The sequence below is a fragment of the Oryzias melastigma genome, linkage group LG9, assembly GCF_002922805.2.
Source record: "Oryzias melastigma strain HK-1 linkage group LG9, ASM292280v2, whole genome shotgun sequence".
Taxonomy (NCBI): domain Eukaryota; kingdom Metazoa; phylum Chordata; class Actinopteri; order Beloniformes; family Adrianichthyidae; genus Oryzias; species Oryzias melastigma.
The window spans coordinates 7,859,236-7,879,872 of NC_050520.1; the positions used below are offsets into that span (position 1 = coordinate 7,859,236).

General features: G+C 37.4%; 1 protein-coding gene across 2 annotated transcripts in view; it reads left to right on the plus strand.

Moving 5' to 3' along the window:
* Positions 1–20,637, plus strand: part of msh3 (mutS homolog 3 (E. coli)) — a 50,691-nt gene that overhangs the window by 17,523 nt on the left and 12,531 nt on the right. For both annotated transcript variants that reach the window (XM_024276196.2, XM_024276193.2), the window contains exons 14-21: positions 1,756–1,943; positions 2,539–2,707; positions 2,924–2,988; positions 5,242–5,358; positions 5,598–5,705; positions 8,350–8,464; positions 8,791–8,948; positions 16,676–16,862. In XM_024276196.2, the coding sequence (XP_024131964.1) occupies positions 1,756–1,943; positions 2,539–2,707; positions 2,924–2,988; positions 5,242–5,358; positions 5,598–5,705; positions 8,350–8,464; positions 8,791–8,948; positions 16,676–16,862 (1,107 nt within the window). The remainder of the gene's footprint in view (positions 1–1,755; positions 1,944–2,538; positions 2,708–2,923; positions 2,989–5,241; positions 5,359–5,597; positions 5,706–8,349; positions 8,465–8,790; positions 8,949–16,675; positions 16,863–20,637) is intronic.

The window sequence follows — 20,637 nt, forward strand, 5'->3', positions numbered from 1 at the left end:
ATCAGTTTTTGAACAAATATTTTCATTTGAACTCATGAGAAGCTCCTTCGAATTTTCTTCAGTTAAAAGATTTTATTTTCTTACAGCACACTTTGGTACTTCTTTTTTTTGCGGTGTTCTTCATTAGCGGGAGGAAGCGGTCGCCTCGGCAGCACTTATGTGATCGTCTGGCATGGTCTTATTTCCCGTCAGAGCCATTTAAGAAATGTCACAAGTGTGTGCGTGTGTGTACGTGTGTTTGCAGGGAGCAGACAGTCGGTTTTATGTGAGCTCTATGACTTGATTCAAACTTTCTTATTTTCAAAGGAGCATGATCAAACGTCATTAAACGTCAGACACGGGGACCTTAATCCCCATTTTGCCCGTCTGGAGATAAATGAGTGCGTGTGTAATGGCCTGTGTCTCCACGACTCCATCGGCATAATGGCAGAGAGGGCATGCTCATGGTCTTTGGTTACTGTCTGTTTGTTTTTGTGAAAGAGCAAGACTGCTGCAGACGTGCAGAGTGGTAAAGCTGTAGGCTGTGATTAATAATAACCCCCCCGTCAGTGTGACCCCCATTAACCTGATGGTTCTGACTCGCTCTCATCCACCAACACTACACACTCCAACTTTCAGATTCAGTCTCATTGTAACACATTGATAAATTGGTAATTTAAAGCGATCATCAGTGTCATTGTTAAATAGTCCCGGCGTTGATCTTTAGCTGGGAGACTGTAGTTAGACAAATACGCTGTTGAGTTGTTTTGAATCAAAGTTGGGGGCGAAAAATACCAAATTTATGTTCTTTTTGACTAGGGTTGTAAAGATTCAGTTAAGCCACGATTTGATTTGATTCATGGTTTTAAAGTCACGATTTAGATTTTTTCCTTTTTTTGTTTGCACTATAAATTAAAGTGAGTATGTTTTCTTTTTGCCCCTTACATCAAACTGTCTGTTTTTCTACTAACAGAAAGGATCCAATACAAATAAACAATTATACGTAATACTGAAATGATCAAAGATCCTTTCATACTTAATGTTGTCCTCCACGTGTGACGAACCGTTCACACCCGCACCTGCTCATCGCAACCTCCCGTAGCTGCTGCGTGTACACTTAACACAAATCACGCACAGCTTGCAGAGAAAAGAGGACAGAAGACTAAAGAGTGCTTATTAAAAAAAAGAGCACGGCTCCCGGGAAGAAATCCTAAGTGAAATAGTCGCAAAGCTGCGTCGTCACCCATGACTGTTGACACTGTAGATTGGTCAAAGTTGTAGTAAAGGTGCGCTGAAAATGTGAAGTTTCAGAGTGACCAACATATCACAGGTTTTGCTTCAATAGTTGCGATCGCAACAATCCTGGAGGGACTGACTTGTGTGAAACTTTTCATTCCGAAGAAGCTTCGGGAATTTCCCAGGAGGGGAGCGCAGCTTAAGAGCATGCAGCCTGTCTGCTACACACTCTCACAGTGAGCCTGCATGGAGAAATGCTATCTGCTCTGCATTTCTAAATTTAGGCACTGACTGTGACAAATTGATTTTTTAACTTTTTGGATCGATGAACATGTTGACGAGTTTGAATTGGTTTTTAACTGATTCACAAAAAATCATTACATCCTTATTTATGACTCAAAAAATATATATATGTATTTAAATCTTAGATTTTATCTCCCAATTTTCTCATATTAATCTCCAATGAAGCCGACCATTGTCAGAAATACTCACCACAGCTTCATTAAATAACCTTTAATCCCTTTTGTGCCTATGTTCCAGTCTTCCACTCAGGAGTTTTTCCTCATAAGTAGCCATCTTTCCCGCTTGGGGTTGGAACTGCAGTCTCGGGTTCCGGCCATGCAGTCTCAAATCCGTTCTGTGCTGCTCCGGAGTCTTTTATTGGACACCCCAGACCTGCTGGCGCCGGCCCACGGCTTCCTTAAAGTTCTCAATGAAAAAGCAGCAAGGTGTGTATCCAACAGGTCAGAAAGAACTATAAAAGGTAACCAGGTACTTTGAAGAAATTGGTAAAAATATCCAGTAAAGATCTGCTGAGTTTGTACAGACGAGGTGTTTGGTCAATGCCATATTTATATAAAATAGGTGATACATTCAATAGATACCATCTTATTCTTAAAATAAAACAATTACTTTAGTTTTGTATAAATAGTGCTTTAAATCTATTAGACTGACAACATTTGGTGATTTATCGAATAGTTGTATTAAAAATGATGACAGATGAGGTTAGACTTCCATTTCTCTCTCATGTTCATAAGTGAATACTCAGATTCTTTAAAAGCTGAAGGAGAAAAAGCACACTTTGGGCTGAGAAAAGCAAGTTGTGTCACAGCGGGTGATGTTGGCTGCCTGCTGTCGCTCCACACATTCAACAGTTGGCACCCAAATGAAGAATGGAAGACGTCCAACTGACACATGGAGGGTTTTTTTCAGCACTGAAGGGTCAGGCTGACAAACGGTTCAGTTTTAAAGCAAATGTCAGAAGATGCTGAGGTTTGAGCCGAGACATGTCTCCAGCAGCTGTCACACTGAAACTATTTGCAGGTCCGGGAACAAGACGGAGCTGTTCTCAGATCTGACGGGATTCCCGGTGCTGCAGGAAAGAACAAAACAGATCCAGTCTGTCCTAAGTGAGATCCAGGAGCACCTCAAAGACATCCGGAGGGTCCTGAAGGCCCCCGCGCTCAACTACACCGCAGTCTCCGGACAGGAGGTATCGCATGTGTGTGTGAGCGGAAGTAGAGAAAGGTGGGAGGAGACTGATGACCATTTGGGTGTAAGGCTGAGCAGAAGAGATGATTCAATATTTCTGTGTGCGTGTGTCTGTGTGTGTGTGCCAGTTTTAATCAAGAGTGACATCCTGTTTTGTCTGACTGTTATGATTGGATTTTTCAAAGTCCCTCTTCTTTCTGTTCTCATCTTCCCTCAGTTTCTGATTGAAGTGAAGAACTCATTGTCATCCACTGTTCCATCCGATTGGGTCAAAATCAGCAGGTGAAAACACACAAACACACACGTTACACACCTAACATTCGAAAAGAACTGGCTAACCCTTTACTCTGACCAACATGTAATTCAATCACTGAGCCTAAGATACGGTTTTGACCATTATTTTAACCTTGCACAGAACAGGTGAAGTGTGTGAAAATGTTGCAAATACATCTTCACACACACACATACAGGTTTTGTATTTGTAGTGTGTTAAAGACAGACTTTTATTATAGTTCACAGATGAGTTAAGTGCGCTTCAGTTTTGATGTTTCCTAAGAAATCAAACAGTGATGGATCTATGATCTCCATTAAGAAGTAGCTTAAAGACCTACATTGTGCCTTAAATAATTCAATTAACTTGATGCCTGAATTTATTTTCAATGTTTTTGCTTTTATGTAATTTAGGTAATTTTAGACCTAAAGAGGATTAATACATATTTGCATTAAAAGGTGTGGATGGGGTTAAGTCAAAATCTTCAAAAAAAAAAAAAAACAGAACACATACATTCCAATTGTTTATGCAATTGTTTAATACCTTTCATTAAAAAATAAATTACAAGGTAAAAGATATGAGAAACCAAAAAAATGCATTCATTTTCTAATGGAAAAACTACCAAAAATACTCTCCCAGTGGCCATAGTTGCATAAAATACTACTTAATATTTCAGTTTTTAATCATTACACAATAAACAAGTGGTTATACAGAAATTAGATTAATATTTGGGAGATGAGAGTGAAAGCATCAGCTTTCCATATTAGTTCTAATGAGTTTCACTCACACAGCAGCTTGAATTATACCTCTTTGATTACAAGTGAAACTAAAGCACATCTTGTAAAGAAATCTATTATGTCAGCCACCAAGACACAGGTGTGGTGTACAATCCATGATTACTTAGTTCTTGCTCGTTACATTTAAGTCTTAGTCCAGTCCATTAAAAGTGTTCCCAGTGCTCTTTTAATTTTATTGTGATTATGCCATTTTCAACCAAAAATGTAAAAATACTGTCTTTTTTTAGGATATAGTTTCTGTAGAGCAGCAGCAGATTATTAGAAATTCACCTCTGAGACAGTTGGTGTAGAATAAGCCCGCCCCCCTTCCCATCATCCCTTTGTTTACACATTCTCCTGCTAGCTTATAGTCCTAACATTACCGGTGCAAAAAAAAAAAAAAAACATATTTAAAACACCCAAAACACTGTTTCTTCAGGTGGTGACTCCCTAAAGAGCTACACTAAATCCAGTATAATTTGTATGAAGTGTTTCTTCTTTCTGTTTTCGGTTTATTTATCTGTTTTAAACTCTGTTTACATGTTTGTGGCTACAGTTTTTCAGATTATTCTGTGCAGCAAACCGCAGATGCTTTAAGTCGGTGCTCTGCTGGACAACCCTGCATTGTTTTGTTGGGTGTTACAGCCCACAGCTTCAGAATAATTTCTCACACTCCTCAGAAATTCATGTAATGATTGTTTTTATTTTTTTTTTTTCTCTTCAATGCAAGCACTTTTTTTCTTTCTAAGGGTGGCCTACTAAGACCAGAGCAATTTACCCAGCAGTGCAAATGGCTTTATCGATTCTGCAGCCTAAATGCTATCTTATATCAGCACACTTCATTATAAATTGAATTTGGGAACATAAACTGTCTTTATATGGTGGGGAAGATATTGATTTGCTGAACAAAATACTGGACAGCTTATTGAAGGCTCAGAATGTTTAAATATATAATAGTTTAATATGTAATTGTTGTTTTTAAGCATTGTATTGATTTGATGGAGTTTAAATTGTCAAATAAATGCTCTAGTGGTATCATTAGTAAGTGTAGACAAAGCATCAGAGAAGTGAAAATAGTTATTTTAATGTTTTTTTAAAAATTGTATATAAAATGTATGACCTTTTTTGACATTTTGACTGTCAGGGAGTTTTTAATTTTAAATTTATGAACTTGATTCTGCAGAAATTCTGATTTACAAAGTGAAATCTATTAAGTTCTTTAATGAAAGAGTACAGATATGAAAACTCGAGTCAATTTTATGTTTTAATCTATAATATAGTAAAAAAGCCACTTATTTTTAACACAAAACACATCTCAAAATGAAGAATATCTATTCATTTAACCAAAAAAGTGATTAATAAATTGCTTTTTTTAAAAAGATAATTCACCTGTTAAATCAAAATGTGGTAATTTTCTAACATACTGTATAAGCTTATGAATTTATAACTAATGCCCATTTTTTTATGTGTCCTGACTTCTTTTTGCAGCACAAAAGCGGTTGGCAGGTATCACTCTCCACTTCTCATAGAACGCTACAAGAAAGTGCAGCAGCTCAGAGAGCAGCTGCTGCTGGACTGCCAGAGGGAGTGGACTGATTTTCTGGAGTATGAGCGCAGTACACATGCCTGCACACAACACACACACACCAATAATAGCATGTTGAAATAAAAAAATAAAGTGCTAAAAAGCTTGGCAGTCTGTGCTTCAGGATTGTGTCTCCTGACCTGCTACATACATCTATTTTAGACACGCATTGGATCAGTTTTGCGTTCTCCGAACACTGTTTTCACCTCTCAACACTTTTAAATGTCTGTTTCTTGTCCTAATCTCTGTTTGTCTGTAGTCAATTTGGGGAGCATTACCACACCATGAAAAGGGCTATTAGTCACCTAGCAACCATGGACTGTCTCTTCTCATTGGCTGAGGTCGCTCAACAAGGAGACTATTGCAGGTGAAGTCCGTTCTATATTGATGCACTCACCTCAGTTTGTATTCTATATGTTTATTCATACTTTTGTGTTTATGTGCTTGTGCGTGGGGGGGTCGTTTGTCGTTTCCCATAGTCTCAGACAGGCTGTGTGTGGGTGTGTGCACCAGTGTGAGCAGCGTGCTCTGCCAGAACACCATCTAAAGCCTTCGTCACAACTGCCCTCATGGGTGGATATGGGCTGTCTGCAGGTGAAAAATGGGCGGAGCACGCTGTGGCCCGCAGGAAATTTTAAGATCGTAGAAAAGCGAAAAGTGTCCATGCATGTTTTTTTCTACGCGCATGCTGCAGGCGTCAGGTTGTAGTGAACATTTAAGCAACATGTAGGAGTAAGTACGGATTTTTATGGATTTTGTACACTGCGCAGGGATCCCGTTAGTGCTGTTCAAGGGAAAGGTGTGCACTCTATACGCCCGCCTTGCATGTAACCTGGATCTTAGAAATGAGAGAATTAGACCATCGGATTGTATTTTGTGTGGGCGTCCTACGGGCATCTCACAAGCACTCAAGTATCACATGCGCACCCCTTGCATAGTGTGCACACCTCACTAAAGACTAGACATGACGGCATCACCCAAACATCATAAATGTGTGTGTAACTTTCCTTATTTTTGAAAATAATTCCAGACACACTTACCACATGCACAACAATTGCTTGTTTCATTTTTTTTATTGTGTCCATTCAAGTTACAAGAGAACTGCAAGACACACCACTTAAAATCATACTCCGTAAAGACACACTCCAATAAAAATGGTGTTTTCACATGTTATTTTCACCTTTTTTCTCATGATGGAGGACATATATAAAGTAAGCTAAGATTAAAACGCATTTTCTGAGTATTTCTTCATTCAAATTGGAAAAAATAAAAAGGGAATTAAAAAGTACTGGATGAAAAAGCTCTGTTTTGTGACACAGCAAGTGAAATGGGCGGGCCACCAGCTCCCTGCTCTGCTCCATTCTGATGCATCCACTTGCAGACTAATAGCTAAATTAACGGTTTGGTTGTCCAAGCTGCCATCTGGCCTAAAACTGTATGGCTGGATAGATACAATATTGATCATCATATTTCTCATTAGCTGTGTTTCAATTAACTATGAAATTGCACAAATTGAATTTGCGATAATAAAATCACTTAATGGAAACAATTTTGCAAAAGAAACTCCAGTACTGCTTTGACGTCATCCAAATGCTCCCTTGTTGTTCTCTACCAGATTCAACTTAAAGCAATACTTGTTCTCATCCATCGCCGAGTTTTTGAATGACTTATGGCATTAGTTGGTTTGTGTTTATTCGCAAAATTGTGATTTACTGAAAAGAGTGTAATTGCTAAATTATATTTTTTCGACATTTCTAAAATTTTGATCAAGTTTTGCACATATGTGTAACGGAAATGGAGCTGTTAGGATTGTACGCTAGCGACAAGGAGTGTAAGTACACAAAGGGATGATGGGATATCAGTGGAGGGTTACTTCTGGAGGTTACAATCCTGCCCACAAGTCAGAGGCCAATTTCCGATCAACTCCTGCTGCTCTGCACAAATCTTTGCATCTTCAAGGAGAAAATCTGGTTACTATTGTGTGTTTATGTGTGTGTGTGTTTCAGCCTAAACAATAAAATGCATTGGCTGCTCTGTAAGTTTTTACCAGCCATTGTTGGGTTAAAACAGATGCAGTGGTGGGAAAAACAAGCGCGTCCCACGAGTCCAGGCTAACACTTGATCCTGATTGAAGAGGGCTTTTTAAAACAGATGGCACTAAACGGCCGACCTATTGAAACATACATTTTTAATAGTTTGAATGCATTTAAAAAGAGAAAATAAATAATAATTTGATTAAAAGACAACACACATACATCTTCAGAACCCGCTGAATCCCTTTTGGGGGTCACAGGAGCCCACCCAGCTACGGTTGGGCGAAGGTAGTCCTCACTACATTGTCGCTGTCTTGTAGATTTTTTTAGTGCATCTTTTTTTACAGTGGTCTGCATTCTGATTGGCTGCTGACCTTGTCAATCAATCTCTCAGATTGCATTCAATTTGCCAAATAGACTTAAATCTTCTATTGTGATCAGATATTTGTTTTCATTCTATAATACTAGACTCTATTTTACGATGATCTTTGAGAGTTTAAGCAAGACAGGAAAGTGTAAAAATGTTAATGTCTGTTTGAGAAACGTGTAAAAATGTGTAGTGATGGGTTTTACAGCTTTAAAACTTTTGTGAATTTCCCAGATTTCATCTATCATGAGTTACTTTTAAAAACATAACCAGTGATAAACACTGGAACAATTTTTATCTCATAAGAGATGGCCGTGTTTTCAATATCTTGAATTTTAAGGAACTAAACATGTTTGGAATAGAACTAGACACATTTTGCTTTTACCTAAAGAATTCTGTTTCATGTTTACGTAAAATAATGTATGTTTTCTGGTGTAAACATTGCATCTTTGGGGACCATCTTTTCTCTGTGGGACTGAAGAAGAAGAAAAATGTTTTTTTCTGTTTTTAAAACACTTCTTGGGATGTATTGAGCCCAACTCCTAATTAGATGTCAGGTTTGTTTTTGTGTTGTGAGTATATCTTTACCCGACTCCATTCTCTGCATTCAGACCGAAAGTGTGTGCGGATCAGCGACAGATAATGATCAGGGATGGCAGGCATCCAGCCATAGACCTACTGATGGGAGAGCAAAACCAGTTTGTTCCTAACCACACCGACCTGCAGGTACAAACACACACAAACAAACAAACGCACTCTCGAATATCAAGAGAATTCTGTAACAAAAGAGACCCAGTGACAATTGCCGTTTGAGAAACACACCAAGACACATGGAGAACGAAGCCGCTCTGGTACCCACACACTCACTTCCTCGCTCGGTGCTGGAGTGGGTGTAGGTTAATCTTGCAGGAGAAGCAGAAGCCAGTAGGAAGATAAGCCAAGCTTTCAGTCCACCCACCTATTTGGCTGTTCAGGACAACATGCAAATATCTTATGCTCCCTTCTGTTCATGTCATATTTACTGTTCCTCGTGCTTCTCTTCTGTCATTTAGGGCGATACCAAGAGAACGATGATAATCACCGGGCCTAACATGGGGGGCAAGAGCTCCTATATCCGACAGGTTGCACTGATCTGCATCATGGCTCAGATAGGCTCCTACGTCCCGGCCTCTGAGGCTCGTTTGGGCTTGCTTGATGGTATTTACACCCGGTAAGAGCACAATCACAAAGTCATTTAAAAAATGTAAATGTTAGATGTTTAAGAAAGGTCCATGATCATTTTTTTGTGCAATTAATTAACTTACCTAATATTACTATGAAAAGCTTAATTTTTTTTAGGTATTTTTGTTTAAATTGTGACATTTTGACACAGTAAAAGATCAAAATATGACTAAAAAAAAAAGCTTTTCGCTGTCCCATACTTTCAACCTTTACTTTACACCGCTTTTACACCACCGTTACCATGACAACAGATCGTACTGCGTCTTAAATTATTTGAACCAAAAAATATAACAACACCAAATTACTAATAATTTATTTAATATTTATATATTACCGGTATATATTATATATATCCTTTCAAGATGCGCAAAGTGAGAATATTGCAAAAAAAGTGCTCAATTGTCTGTAATTAACTAATTCCGATTATCAGAATAATCTGACACTGCTAGATTCCATAAACATTAATTATTGCCATTAATGACTTTAAACTGCCTTTTTTTCACCTTTTAGGTACAAAGAACAAGTTATTACAGCTGTAGCTGATGTTTCTGGTGAAAACACTATGTGTTAAAAAACAACTTATTTGTGTGCTATTAGACTAAAACTGAGGCCAAAGGGGGACTTTAATTAACTTTGAATGTTTTTTTGTAAATTTTCTTTTAAAAAAAATGAACATGTTAAGAACATTGACTGTATATGAGACCTGCAATGAGCCATTCCTCCCCCCTCGTGTTCCAGACAGGAAGTACCTGCTGGCTTCAAGAAGCCAAAATCCCATCGACTTCTGTTGCAAATATTACTTTGTGAAACTGGTTAATCAGATGGAGGGGCCTCTGGTCACATGCAAAACGGGATCAGAAAAAGTCTCTAGCAGGAAGTGGAAATTTCTGAACTTTAGCTGGTTGCGTGAGCGGAAATTCTCTAAACTTTATGAAACCCTTTCAGAAAAGATATTTTAAAAACTTTTCAGAAATATCAACTTTTAAGCTTTTAAATGTGAATAAACTGTAACTGTATGTTACGAAATGCCGCTTTTTCTCTGTGAATCTGCTGATCGCTGGAGAAATACTGTTTTTTACTCTGTGAATCAGCTGATCACGTAAGCAGTTTTGGTTTGTCAAAGGGAAAAAAGGTCGAAAGCTTAAAACAGGGGGTTCAGTTGAGGACTTCCGGCCAATGATTTCAGGCGCAAATGATGTGTTTTTGCAGCCGGCTCCAGCAGGGGGAGGGATTTCCGACTAATTATTTTCAAGCGCCGTATTTTTTCTCTGTGGCCAGATTCTCTTGATCGGATGACTTGGAAAAATCTTGTGGTGCCCCCTGTCTCCCACCCATGAACGTTTGACTCAGAACAATCACTACTTATTAACCTGGCTGCAAATGGTGGCAAACTGGCGACTAAATTGGCTTCATTTCATTGGAGCCAGAAGTAAGGCATTTTCTATAAGTGATGTCATACTCACTCAGTCCAGTTCTCTTATAGAGTCAACGGTTAAAAAGCAAGCAATGCAGCTAAAAAAAAAGCTCAACATATTCCTTTTTGAACTATATTTTTTATTTTTTGGTGTAATTTGTGACTTAGAGTTGCTGCATAATTCATTATGTTCAAATGGAACTTTATTTAGTCAAATTTTAGATTTGTTGCTAAAGCCACGGACACGCTTTAGCAACAAATCTAACTCCTTGCAAATTCTTCCTGCAGCCACACTAACATTAACACATTTTTTTCCTCAGTTGTTTGCAGTGTTGTGGCTGAATGTGAATCAAATCAATTATTCAAATACATAGACATGCAAACATCAAGTCAAAAAGGGACTCCCGGAGGGTTTTATTTTTGTCTGTGTTTACATCAATGGTGAACATGAGAAGAATATCAGTCAATATGCAGTCACTTATTAAGACACAAATGTCTTTTACTTCATTTAGTGTCACTTCCTCTGTCTGACACTGTTTATTTTTAGATCTGACACTCAGACTAATCCTTTATAATCCGTTTTGTTGCTAACCACATGAGAGGAGGTATTTAAGGAGTGGGGAAAAATGGACAAGAGTTGTTTGAACAGTCAGATTATTTTTTTTTCATTATGGTTTGATCTGGTTGGGCGCACGCCAAGTCTTAAACCCCTCAGATAATGAGGCTTTGTTGAGGATCAGTTTTCCTTATGATTATTCTCCTTATGATGAGTGTCGAGGAGGCGTGGATGAAGTTTCCAATCCCGACCAAACGTGATAGCTTGAAACACAAGCCAGTGTTTGCTTTCTTAGGGCCCCTCTGTACCGTGTTATTAGATGTAATGGCTTGCAGATGTGTGTAATTGTCTTTTTTTGTGAGCTTAAGCATGTTCCAATGTATTAAACCAGTGGGAGCCAAAAACTTGTCTGCACACGTAAAGCATCTGTGTCTCTGTGTACAAAACATGCATGTAAAAAAAAAAAATGCATGCACACACTCAAAAATGGGAAAATATTGGAGGTTTTTGATTTTTGTCAATTTTTTTATTTGACCCGTTTAACTGAAAATGATGATTTTGAGGGTTGAGGAGTTTTAATAATTTATGTGGGAAAAGCAAAAAATGCTGGGAGATATATTGGCTGTTGTTGTAAGTAGCTTAACATGCTCAACTCATCAAAATATGGGTTTTTAGGGATTGTTTTCATTTATTTTGTTTGGCAATTAAAAAAAACAGGCTGATTATTCATTCAAAACTATATTATCGGATTTTTTTTAACACAAGAATTTCTAATAACATCAAGCAAAAAAACTCAAGCTCAAGTTTCACACAAAAGTGTGAAAAAAAATCTCCTTTGTGTGTTTGGTTAATATGCTGAATTAAAAAAAAAAAACGCTAAAAACACTGAGGAGTAAAAATGTATTTTCATGAATGTTTAGGAAAAAAAATCTGGGTTTCTTATAAATACTAAAAGTAAAAAAAGATAGATATTTTATGTTTATTTGATTTTTTTTTATTTTTAATCATTTATGAAGTTTTTGAAAAAAATGATAAAGGAACAAAACCTCATGACCTGAAGATGAAATCTATTATAAGAAAGAAAGGACTAAATACATTTTTTTAACTAAATAATGATTGTAATAAGTTGGAAGTTGCTGGAAAGCTAAAGAAATGATCAACAAACCTTAAAATATTATAAACATAAATAATAAAAACAATAATTTATTTGTTTGTTTTCGTGTAATAAATAAATAATTTCCCTTGGGATTAATAAAGTTAAGTCCTAGTCTCTATTGCTTTCTGCATTCTTGCGTTCCAATCGATGATGTGAGACATAGTGATCGATGATGATCATTGATGACAGACGGATGAAAATATTTACTTTTCAGTTTGTCACTTGCTCTATTTCTTTAGAAGTAATCTTGCAAAAATAAATTGAGTTTTAAATTTTCATATGAAGGAAGTAGTTGAAAACCTCAACTATTGTGAAATAGTTCATTTTTAAACAAGTTTAGGTTTAAATATTTGCTTTCTAAATGCATTAATTCCATTTCATTTTATTTATATAGCCCAATGTCACAACACAGTTGTTTCAACAGGATTCACACCCATAATTGTTCAAGAACATAAAATAAATCCTAAAATATAGACAACAACTGATTGCTAAACTAAACAGACTAAACTAAACAGACTAAACTAACCTGGGTATCTTAACCCTTAGACCCTCCTCCTATGTAAGAAAAAACTCCCAAAAAAACAGATTCTGAGACCAAAAAAATAGAAGGAACCTCAGGGAAGAGTCCACATGAAAAAGGGATCCTCTCCCAGGACAGATAACTATTTGCCGGGACTGTTAAAGAAGAGTTAGTTTGTCTAACTCTACAACTACATGTTTGACAAGTGTAGCAGATGTGCTTCATTCAGATGGGGCTGGGGGGCAACTGGGAGGCATGAGAAGAGCCAGAGCTGAGGTCCACGGGCAAGGACAGGAGCACAGACGATCCTTCATCCAGATGAGGCTGGGGGATAGCTGAGGTGCGAGACAAGCCAGAGCTGAGGTCCACGGGCAAGGACAGGAGCACAGACGATCCTCCATCCAGATGGAACTGAGGGCACAAGGCGAACCAGAGGCGAGGTCCACTGACAAAAACAGGAGCACAGACACTCCTTCATCCAGATGAGGTTGGGGGATAGCTGAGGCGCGAGACAAGCCAGAGGCGAGGTCCACGGCCCAAAATAGGAGCACAGACCATCTCTCCTGCTCCCCCAGAGGGGAGTGATAAAGAGGGACAACACATGAACCGCACTGCACCAAGCAGAGTCATGGAGAACTAAAGCTAAAAAAAAGACATATTTGGAAAAAGTTTCATAAAGTGTTAGTAGACTTTTATTCGCTATTTATTTGGCGATTCCATATTACTATTCAATATACTATTTATTATTCACTACATTCACTATTTTTGAAACATGAAGTCAAATGACTGGAAGCCGTCGGATACAGCTAGATTACACTTTAGTATTCAGTCACTGGGCACAACGTTTTACAGTTTTTTTCACATAAAAAAACAAAAAGCTGTTATTAGATGGATTTGAAAATGAAATTTTATGAATCAGTTTGTGTGTTCGTTTGAGTGTCCTTTGATTACAGATAATTGATTAGGGTTAGATGCTAATATTGTCTATGTCACTGAACTTAATGCTAATTGATATCCCCAGAGGGCATGTTCTGGTCTCTCTTTATCTCCTCTGTTTTTTTGGTTGTCCTGTTAGCGTCTAATTAGACAGTTTGTGTTCTTTCTATCAATCAGAGAAAGAGCAGAGGAAAGTCTGCCTCTGTGTTTTCAATCCATTCCTATCGCTGTGTCTCTTACCATTAACGCAGCAGTATGAATTACAAGAGAAAAAAAGGCAGACTTTTTTTTAAAGTGGGAACATCCATCCCGGCTGTGTTTTAAGAGATGTTATGTTGGTGTCGGGGATTCATTGTAAAACAGGACAAAGGGACTAAACTAGATTAAACCTGTGTTTTGCCTGACAGCAGTTTCATTTTCCTGCTGCTCTGCCTGACAGCAGTTTGAGGATAATGCTGTTAGTGATTGTTCTTGGAGCATGGCTGCAGCCCGGAGTGCATGTTTGTGTTTCGCAGCAGCTCACAGACGCGCGCGTAGAAGCGCACACATGCAGCTGTTCTGCTTTCTTGCCGGCATTGAGTCCTGAAGGTTGTAGAGCGCATTCTTCCATGCCTTCATGGTTGTTATGGAAACAGTGAGAGGAAGCAGAATGTAAAACGGTCTTTTGCGAGCACCTTTAATTGACCGTAGACTTGTAGCAGTGATTTCATTTTTAGTCTTTCTTACATTTTCCTAAAAAAATAATTTCAAAAAACCCTTTTTTTAATCTACTTTTTTCCTTTTGAAATTTTGATTCATCTCCCAAAGTGTTGTGTTTTCCTGCCAACGAGTCTCTGGGTAACAGAAACACCTACCGTAGGTGGGTGTTTTACACATGTTGAGCATGTGGAAAAATGCAGCACACACCGACACATTTGTTCCAGAGTTTTTATAATCTCCCGTGTCAGAGCGCCTGTGCCATCTTGTAGGCGGTGCACAGATATGGAGAGGACTTTACCACTAAGTAGGACATGCAGTTCTAAATCGGTTAGGATGTGCTGAAATTCAGGATTTAAAATGGCGCCACAAATTTGGACTGAGCTCAAAGTCGCAGATGACATTATTTACAAAGTGACACCTTCATGCATATTTATAGATGATTTCAGTCTTCTCTGGTACCTCCCCTTCTGCTGTATCCGTGAAACAGTTTTCTTCTCATGGAGGCCAAGTTTGAAGGCAGCGTGGGCCTTCCAGACTCCTCCTTTAAATGTCACTCATTTTAAAGTAAAAGATTAGAGGATTTTACCAGCCTTAGCAGCATTATGAAATGTCGTTTCAGCTCTAAAATCTTAAAAAATGCAAAAACATGTAGATGGAGGTGTTTGAAAGTGAGTTTTTAATTTTTATTTTATTATTTATTTATTGAAGTCTATAAATGCATTTATTTTCTGCTTTGCCGTTTTTTTTTTTTTTTTTTTTTTCTTTGGATGGAGGCAACAGAAAGCGTTCCCTCATCAACTGGACGGACGTGATGATCAAATTCTTTCTAATATTTCTGCTTTCTAGTGCGAGATCTGTCACAGTTCCCCTTCACTTTAAAGCACACACAAAGACACACACCTTGTATTTGCGAATGAAATGCCACAGCATGTCTGCCACTCCTCTTTCCTGTATAGCATGTGTGGTGTAACCATGGTAACCCCTGTTGGTGGTTCATTCAAAGGTGCAGAATGTCAGTCAGAGCAGCCAAAAGACAGATTGAGGAGGTGGGTCTGAGGGGCTGCGGAGACATGCAAAAAATGTGGCCGTGACTTCAAATGAAATGCTTTTCTATTTTATATCTTAAAATGTACAAAATATTAAGTCCCTCATTTTATGTTTTAAATTTGTCCTAATTTTAAGCCAACTCCTTTAATTGAAATCGTGGATATGATTTAAAATACTGGATCTTTAAAACCTAGTTTTCTTTTTGTATAATTTTATCTTTAGAAATGTTGCTTTCATGCCTCATAAAATAAACACTTTTAATTCATAGCAGAAAACATGTAGTTATCCACTTTCTTTCTGGCTGTGAAAATTTGTTGTGTTGGTTTCAGGAATCAATGTACGCAAAGATAGTTACAAAAGCAGTAATACTGCACAGTACTTTCTCTTTGTGTCCCACTCACACTATACATTTTTATCTATTGTAGAATCAATCCCAGTGGTCTTTTAATTATCATTATGCAGTTTTTAGCCAAAATCAAAATACCTTTGTCATTTTTAAGACATATTCCCCACAGTGTCGTAGCAGCAGGGTTCCTGGGGGTCCTTAATAAGTCTTACAATCATTACATTTATGAATTTGGAAATAACACCTTAAAAAACATTAATTTTGATAAGGGAGTTTTAAAAATTTTGCTGCTTGAAACATTTCCATTTCATATTTTATGTCAAAAAATTAATTTTCCATCAATATTCATTTGATCAAAAATGTAAACAGACATTAGGAAAACCATTTGTTACGCACAAATACACTGAATACCCCCCACCGTTTTGAAAAAAAAAGTAAAAGAAGAGCTCTAAAACATCACAGCACAGACCACAAACAAGATAAGAACCTACAAGTTTGATCACAAATTGGAAATAAGTGATTAAGATGAAAAATAGCCTGAGGAATTGGTCTTAATTTTTGACATGCATGGCCTTAAAAAGGTCTTAAAAAGTTTTAAATTTAACTTGAAGAAACTTGTAAGAACCCTGTGATAGCCGGTTAGAAATTCGATTTTGGTTTGTGGGCGGGACAGTTGGCTTGGAATTTAGCTGCACAAAAAAAAGGCGAACAATATCAGCCGTATGGCAGCTCAGAAGAGGAAAACAAAGAAGCAAATGGATCTGTTTGTCTGCTTGTGGAAGATTCAGAATTGCAGAGGAGAAAGGAACCTTTGGCCCATACCAGTTGCTGCGTCACGAATCCGAGCTTTATCAAATCGATTAATCTGCTCCTGATCCAACACAATTTGAAATCAGAAACACTCAGAAATAAGGTTTTAATCTTAAATTATCATATATATGTCCTCCATTATTATAAAAATGCTACGGGGCATGTTAAAAAACACACCAAAAATATGACTTTCATTAGTGGGTCTTTAACTTCCCGCCTGTTTATGCTTCAGGATGGGAGCTTCAGATAACATCTACAAAGGGCGCAGCACATTCATGGAGGAGCTCACAGAGGCTTCGGAGATCATTTGCCGTGCGTCGGAGCGCTCTTTGGTCATCCTGGATGAACTGGGACGAGGGACAAGCACTCATGATGGAATCGCCATCGCTTATGCCACTCTTGAGTACTTCATCAAACATGTAAGTGTCTTTTATCTGAATGTCAACTGAAATATTGAAATTTATATTTGATGAATGAGGGTGAACAGCAGAAAGATTTGTGCTTCAGCAGAAATCTTAGAAATGTTTACACTTTTCCTTTAGTCTACATGGACTTTAAAACAGTGTGATTTGAAAAAACTTGTAGATATGGCGTAGAACCTACGACAGCAAACCACAAGATCCGTGCTCTGATCCATTCTAAAGTGTCCACTTGTAAATGACTAGGTCCATGTACGTCTTTGTTTTCCATGCCTGAGTGGACGCCTAGTACAAAATGGATAACTTCAAAATTTGTCATTTTGTTCAAAACCCAAACCTAATGCTAGGTTTGGGTTTTGAGGGGCTGTAGGCAAACAAAGGGATGATGGGAAGTGGTGGCAGGCTTACTCTGCGCAAACAATCCTCTCCAAAACTCAAAGTTGAATTCCTAATGAACTCCTGCAGCTCAGCAAAAAGTACATCCTAGTAAATTACTCTTTTTTAAAATTATTATTTTGACTAAAAACTGAATATTCATAACTAAAAGACCACTAAGAACAGTTGTCCAGTGGTTTAAAAGGTGGTCAGAGTTGGGCTTTAATGTTTTGACTGTTTTAGTATGTTGTTAAGCTTCCAGATCAGTTTAAAGGAAATGATGGTACTCAGTGAAAATTGTCTATCAAATTAAATAAATTTAGCCAAGTGAAAATGATAAATAAAATCAATTTGTTTTTCAATTTGTAAAAATAATTTCCTTTAAAGTTATTTATTGAAAAGAACTGCTTTTTCTTTTAGCTTTAAAATCACAAGTTAATGTTTTTGTAATAAAAGTTCCCCTTTGTTCGATTTTAGTCCCTTCAGAGAAATGTATAACAAAAACACTTTTAGAATGAAAGTCTGGCAGATTATTTGATATTTAATCAAATTGCTTTAGCTCAAAAATCAAAAAGGATTGGAAACGTTTTAAAGGAAGATTCAATTGAAATTTTACAATAGACTTTGAGCTTTTCTTTTATCAAAATATGATTTTTAAGGCTAAATATTGAGATGCCGTATAATTACTGATGTCACCTGTATTAACAACAGATATGTTTGCTGTTTGCATATATTTTAGTCAATATTAGACACTAACTTTTTCTTTTTAAGCGCATCTTTGGGTCTCTTTGGAGTGGGTACAGTGTTGGAGATCCTAAAAGTGTTCAGGAGCATTGATTTTAGCGGCAGAGACGTTGGTAAAATGATGTTTTTATGGCTTGTAATGGGAGCATTTGTGTTTGAATGCATGTTGTTGCAGCCTGCAGCCTGCTGTGATTGTTTTGCTGTGAGACCAACCACTGGCGCAGCTTCAGAAGATAAAAACTGCTCACCCAGCAGAAATGGGATCAAACACAAGCGAGATCTATAAAGTCGATATTTTCAGTGAGACATTATAGCGTTTTAGAAAAGAGGAGGGACCCCTGGATACCTAATTTACCGATGATGCTCGATGGATTGGTCAATGATCTAGAGTATTGTGACATCAGCAGTTTCTAACAGCGTTTGAAGTGCACTCCATTGTTGAAAGTTTTCATCCTTAATGGCGGTTCTTCTGAGAATCTCGCACTGCTGCACCACAGGACAGGCAGGAGGAGGAGTCCCACAGGAGCCTCATTCAGACACAAACAACAACACATATGACTTTATGAATCCTTACTTTAAAGACAGAATAGGCATTTTGTATCTGAAAAAATACCAGAATTTCACCCCAATCATCCTTTTAATCTATTTTAAAAAATTTTCTCAGTGGTCTTTTAATTACAATTATGCAATTTTTAGCCATTAAAAAGAAAGAGCAGCAGGAGTTTATGGAGTTAGCCAGCTCTTTTCTCTTCACCCTAACCTATTATTAGCGGTGCAACATAAATGGCAAACAATACTGGAGCTATCCAGCTGTACAGTTTAGAGCTGATGCATCAGAATGGAGTGGAGCAGGGAGCTTAGTGTAGTAGCTCATACGTGAGAGTTAGAAGATTTTTCCAACACTGTTTTTGCACCTACTCCTGATTTCCAATTATTTTAATAAAGACATACTCAAAAATTGCAATTTTAAGATTCATTTTATAAATAGATGTTCTCTATCCTGAGAAAAATGTAATTAAAAAATGTTAAACCCCCCCCCCCCAAAAAAAAAAATTAGACTGGGTCTTTAATACAGTGTGAAAAGAGAAAATATGTTAAATTTAGATGCACTTGTGATTTTTTTTTTTTTTGGTAGACAAAAAAAACACAAATGTAAAAAACTCCATCCATCCATTTTCCACACCTGCTTCATCCCTATCAGGTTCATTATGTTGCTGGAGCCTACCCCAGCCACTGTCAGACTAAGACGGGCTCAGTCACCATAACACAACAGAAAGAATAGCTTAAAAAATCTGTTCATTTGATGAATAAAACTACACATAATGCCATTTAAAGCAGTCCCCGTTTTGTGGTCTCTGTATTTTTTTTCTTTTCTTTGGTTTGCAATTTGCATGCTTTTTTTTGTGCAGCATTTTGTGTTCTGCAACCTGATTGGCTGTAGGCCACTATCAATCATTCTTCTCTCTTCCGTGTTTCCTGTACGTAATGCGTCCCGTTTGCTAAATTTAGATAACTCTGATAGTGATCAGATCTTTGTTTTTGGAATTATTTTTCTATGACGGTTTGAACTTTTAGAGTTTAAACTGGTGAGAATAGTTAATATATGTCTGTTAAAAGAATGTAAAGGTTGTGCTGAGGAGTTTTACAGACTTAAAACATTTATAATAGTTGAAAAAAAAAAAGTGGATTTTGCATATTGAAGGTTATTTTTAGAATGTAGCACCTGCAATAAACATGGGAACACTGTACTGTACTATGTTCAGTGTAAACTCCAAATGCATACATGTTGCCACAACCATTACTAATTAATGACAACATAATAATTATGATGAATTAGCTTCTAAAAGGAATACAAGAACTGTTTTTTTGACAAAAAGGTCATACTTTTTTAGCTTTGAAAGCCTTAAACCTGCATTTGTATCAAAGTGTTGTTAAATAAGGTGACGTAAGCCTTCTGGAAATGGTGTGAGTGAAATGTTTTACTCTTTAACACCAGGAAAACGAATGCAGAAGCGCTCTGCTTGCATTCTCTCACCTGTCACAGAGTTTTGCAGAGTTCCACATCCCCATTTTGTCAGAACAGAAGTGGCTCCATGTAAAGTCACTGAGAGAGGGACAGAAATCTAAGGTATCAACTCCAGTAAAAGCAGATCAGACGTCACAAGCAAACCTCCTCCAGCTGTATTTGCACTAAACACTTTCACAAAAATCCTTTCTCTGCATCTGTGCGTTGAGGATTGTGCTTCACAGCTGTTCGCTCTTTACAGATTAAGGTTTTTCCAACATTCAAAACATCATCTATGATTTGAATCAGTACTGCTTTAAGAATCAACCCCCACCCCTTCCACATCCACAGCTGCTTTACTGTCTGAATGAGTTCTTAAAGGCAGAGCAATCTTTAGTCTTCATCTGGTTCTCCGCATGACCAACCTTGACACTCTCTCTGCTCTCTAAAAGATGGCATCTTATGTGTATATACTCTTGTCTTTCATTATGCACAAATGCTTATTTTTGTGATACCACTTATTCTTTAAAGGTACAACAAGGCTCTGTGGATATAAATGTTGGCAACCGACGGAAAATCTTTCTGAATAATATGAAAATAGGGCTTGATAACCACAACGAGGAAACAGAGGAAGCAAAAATGTTAAAGTCT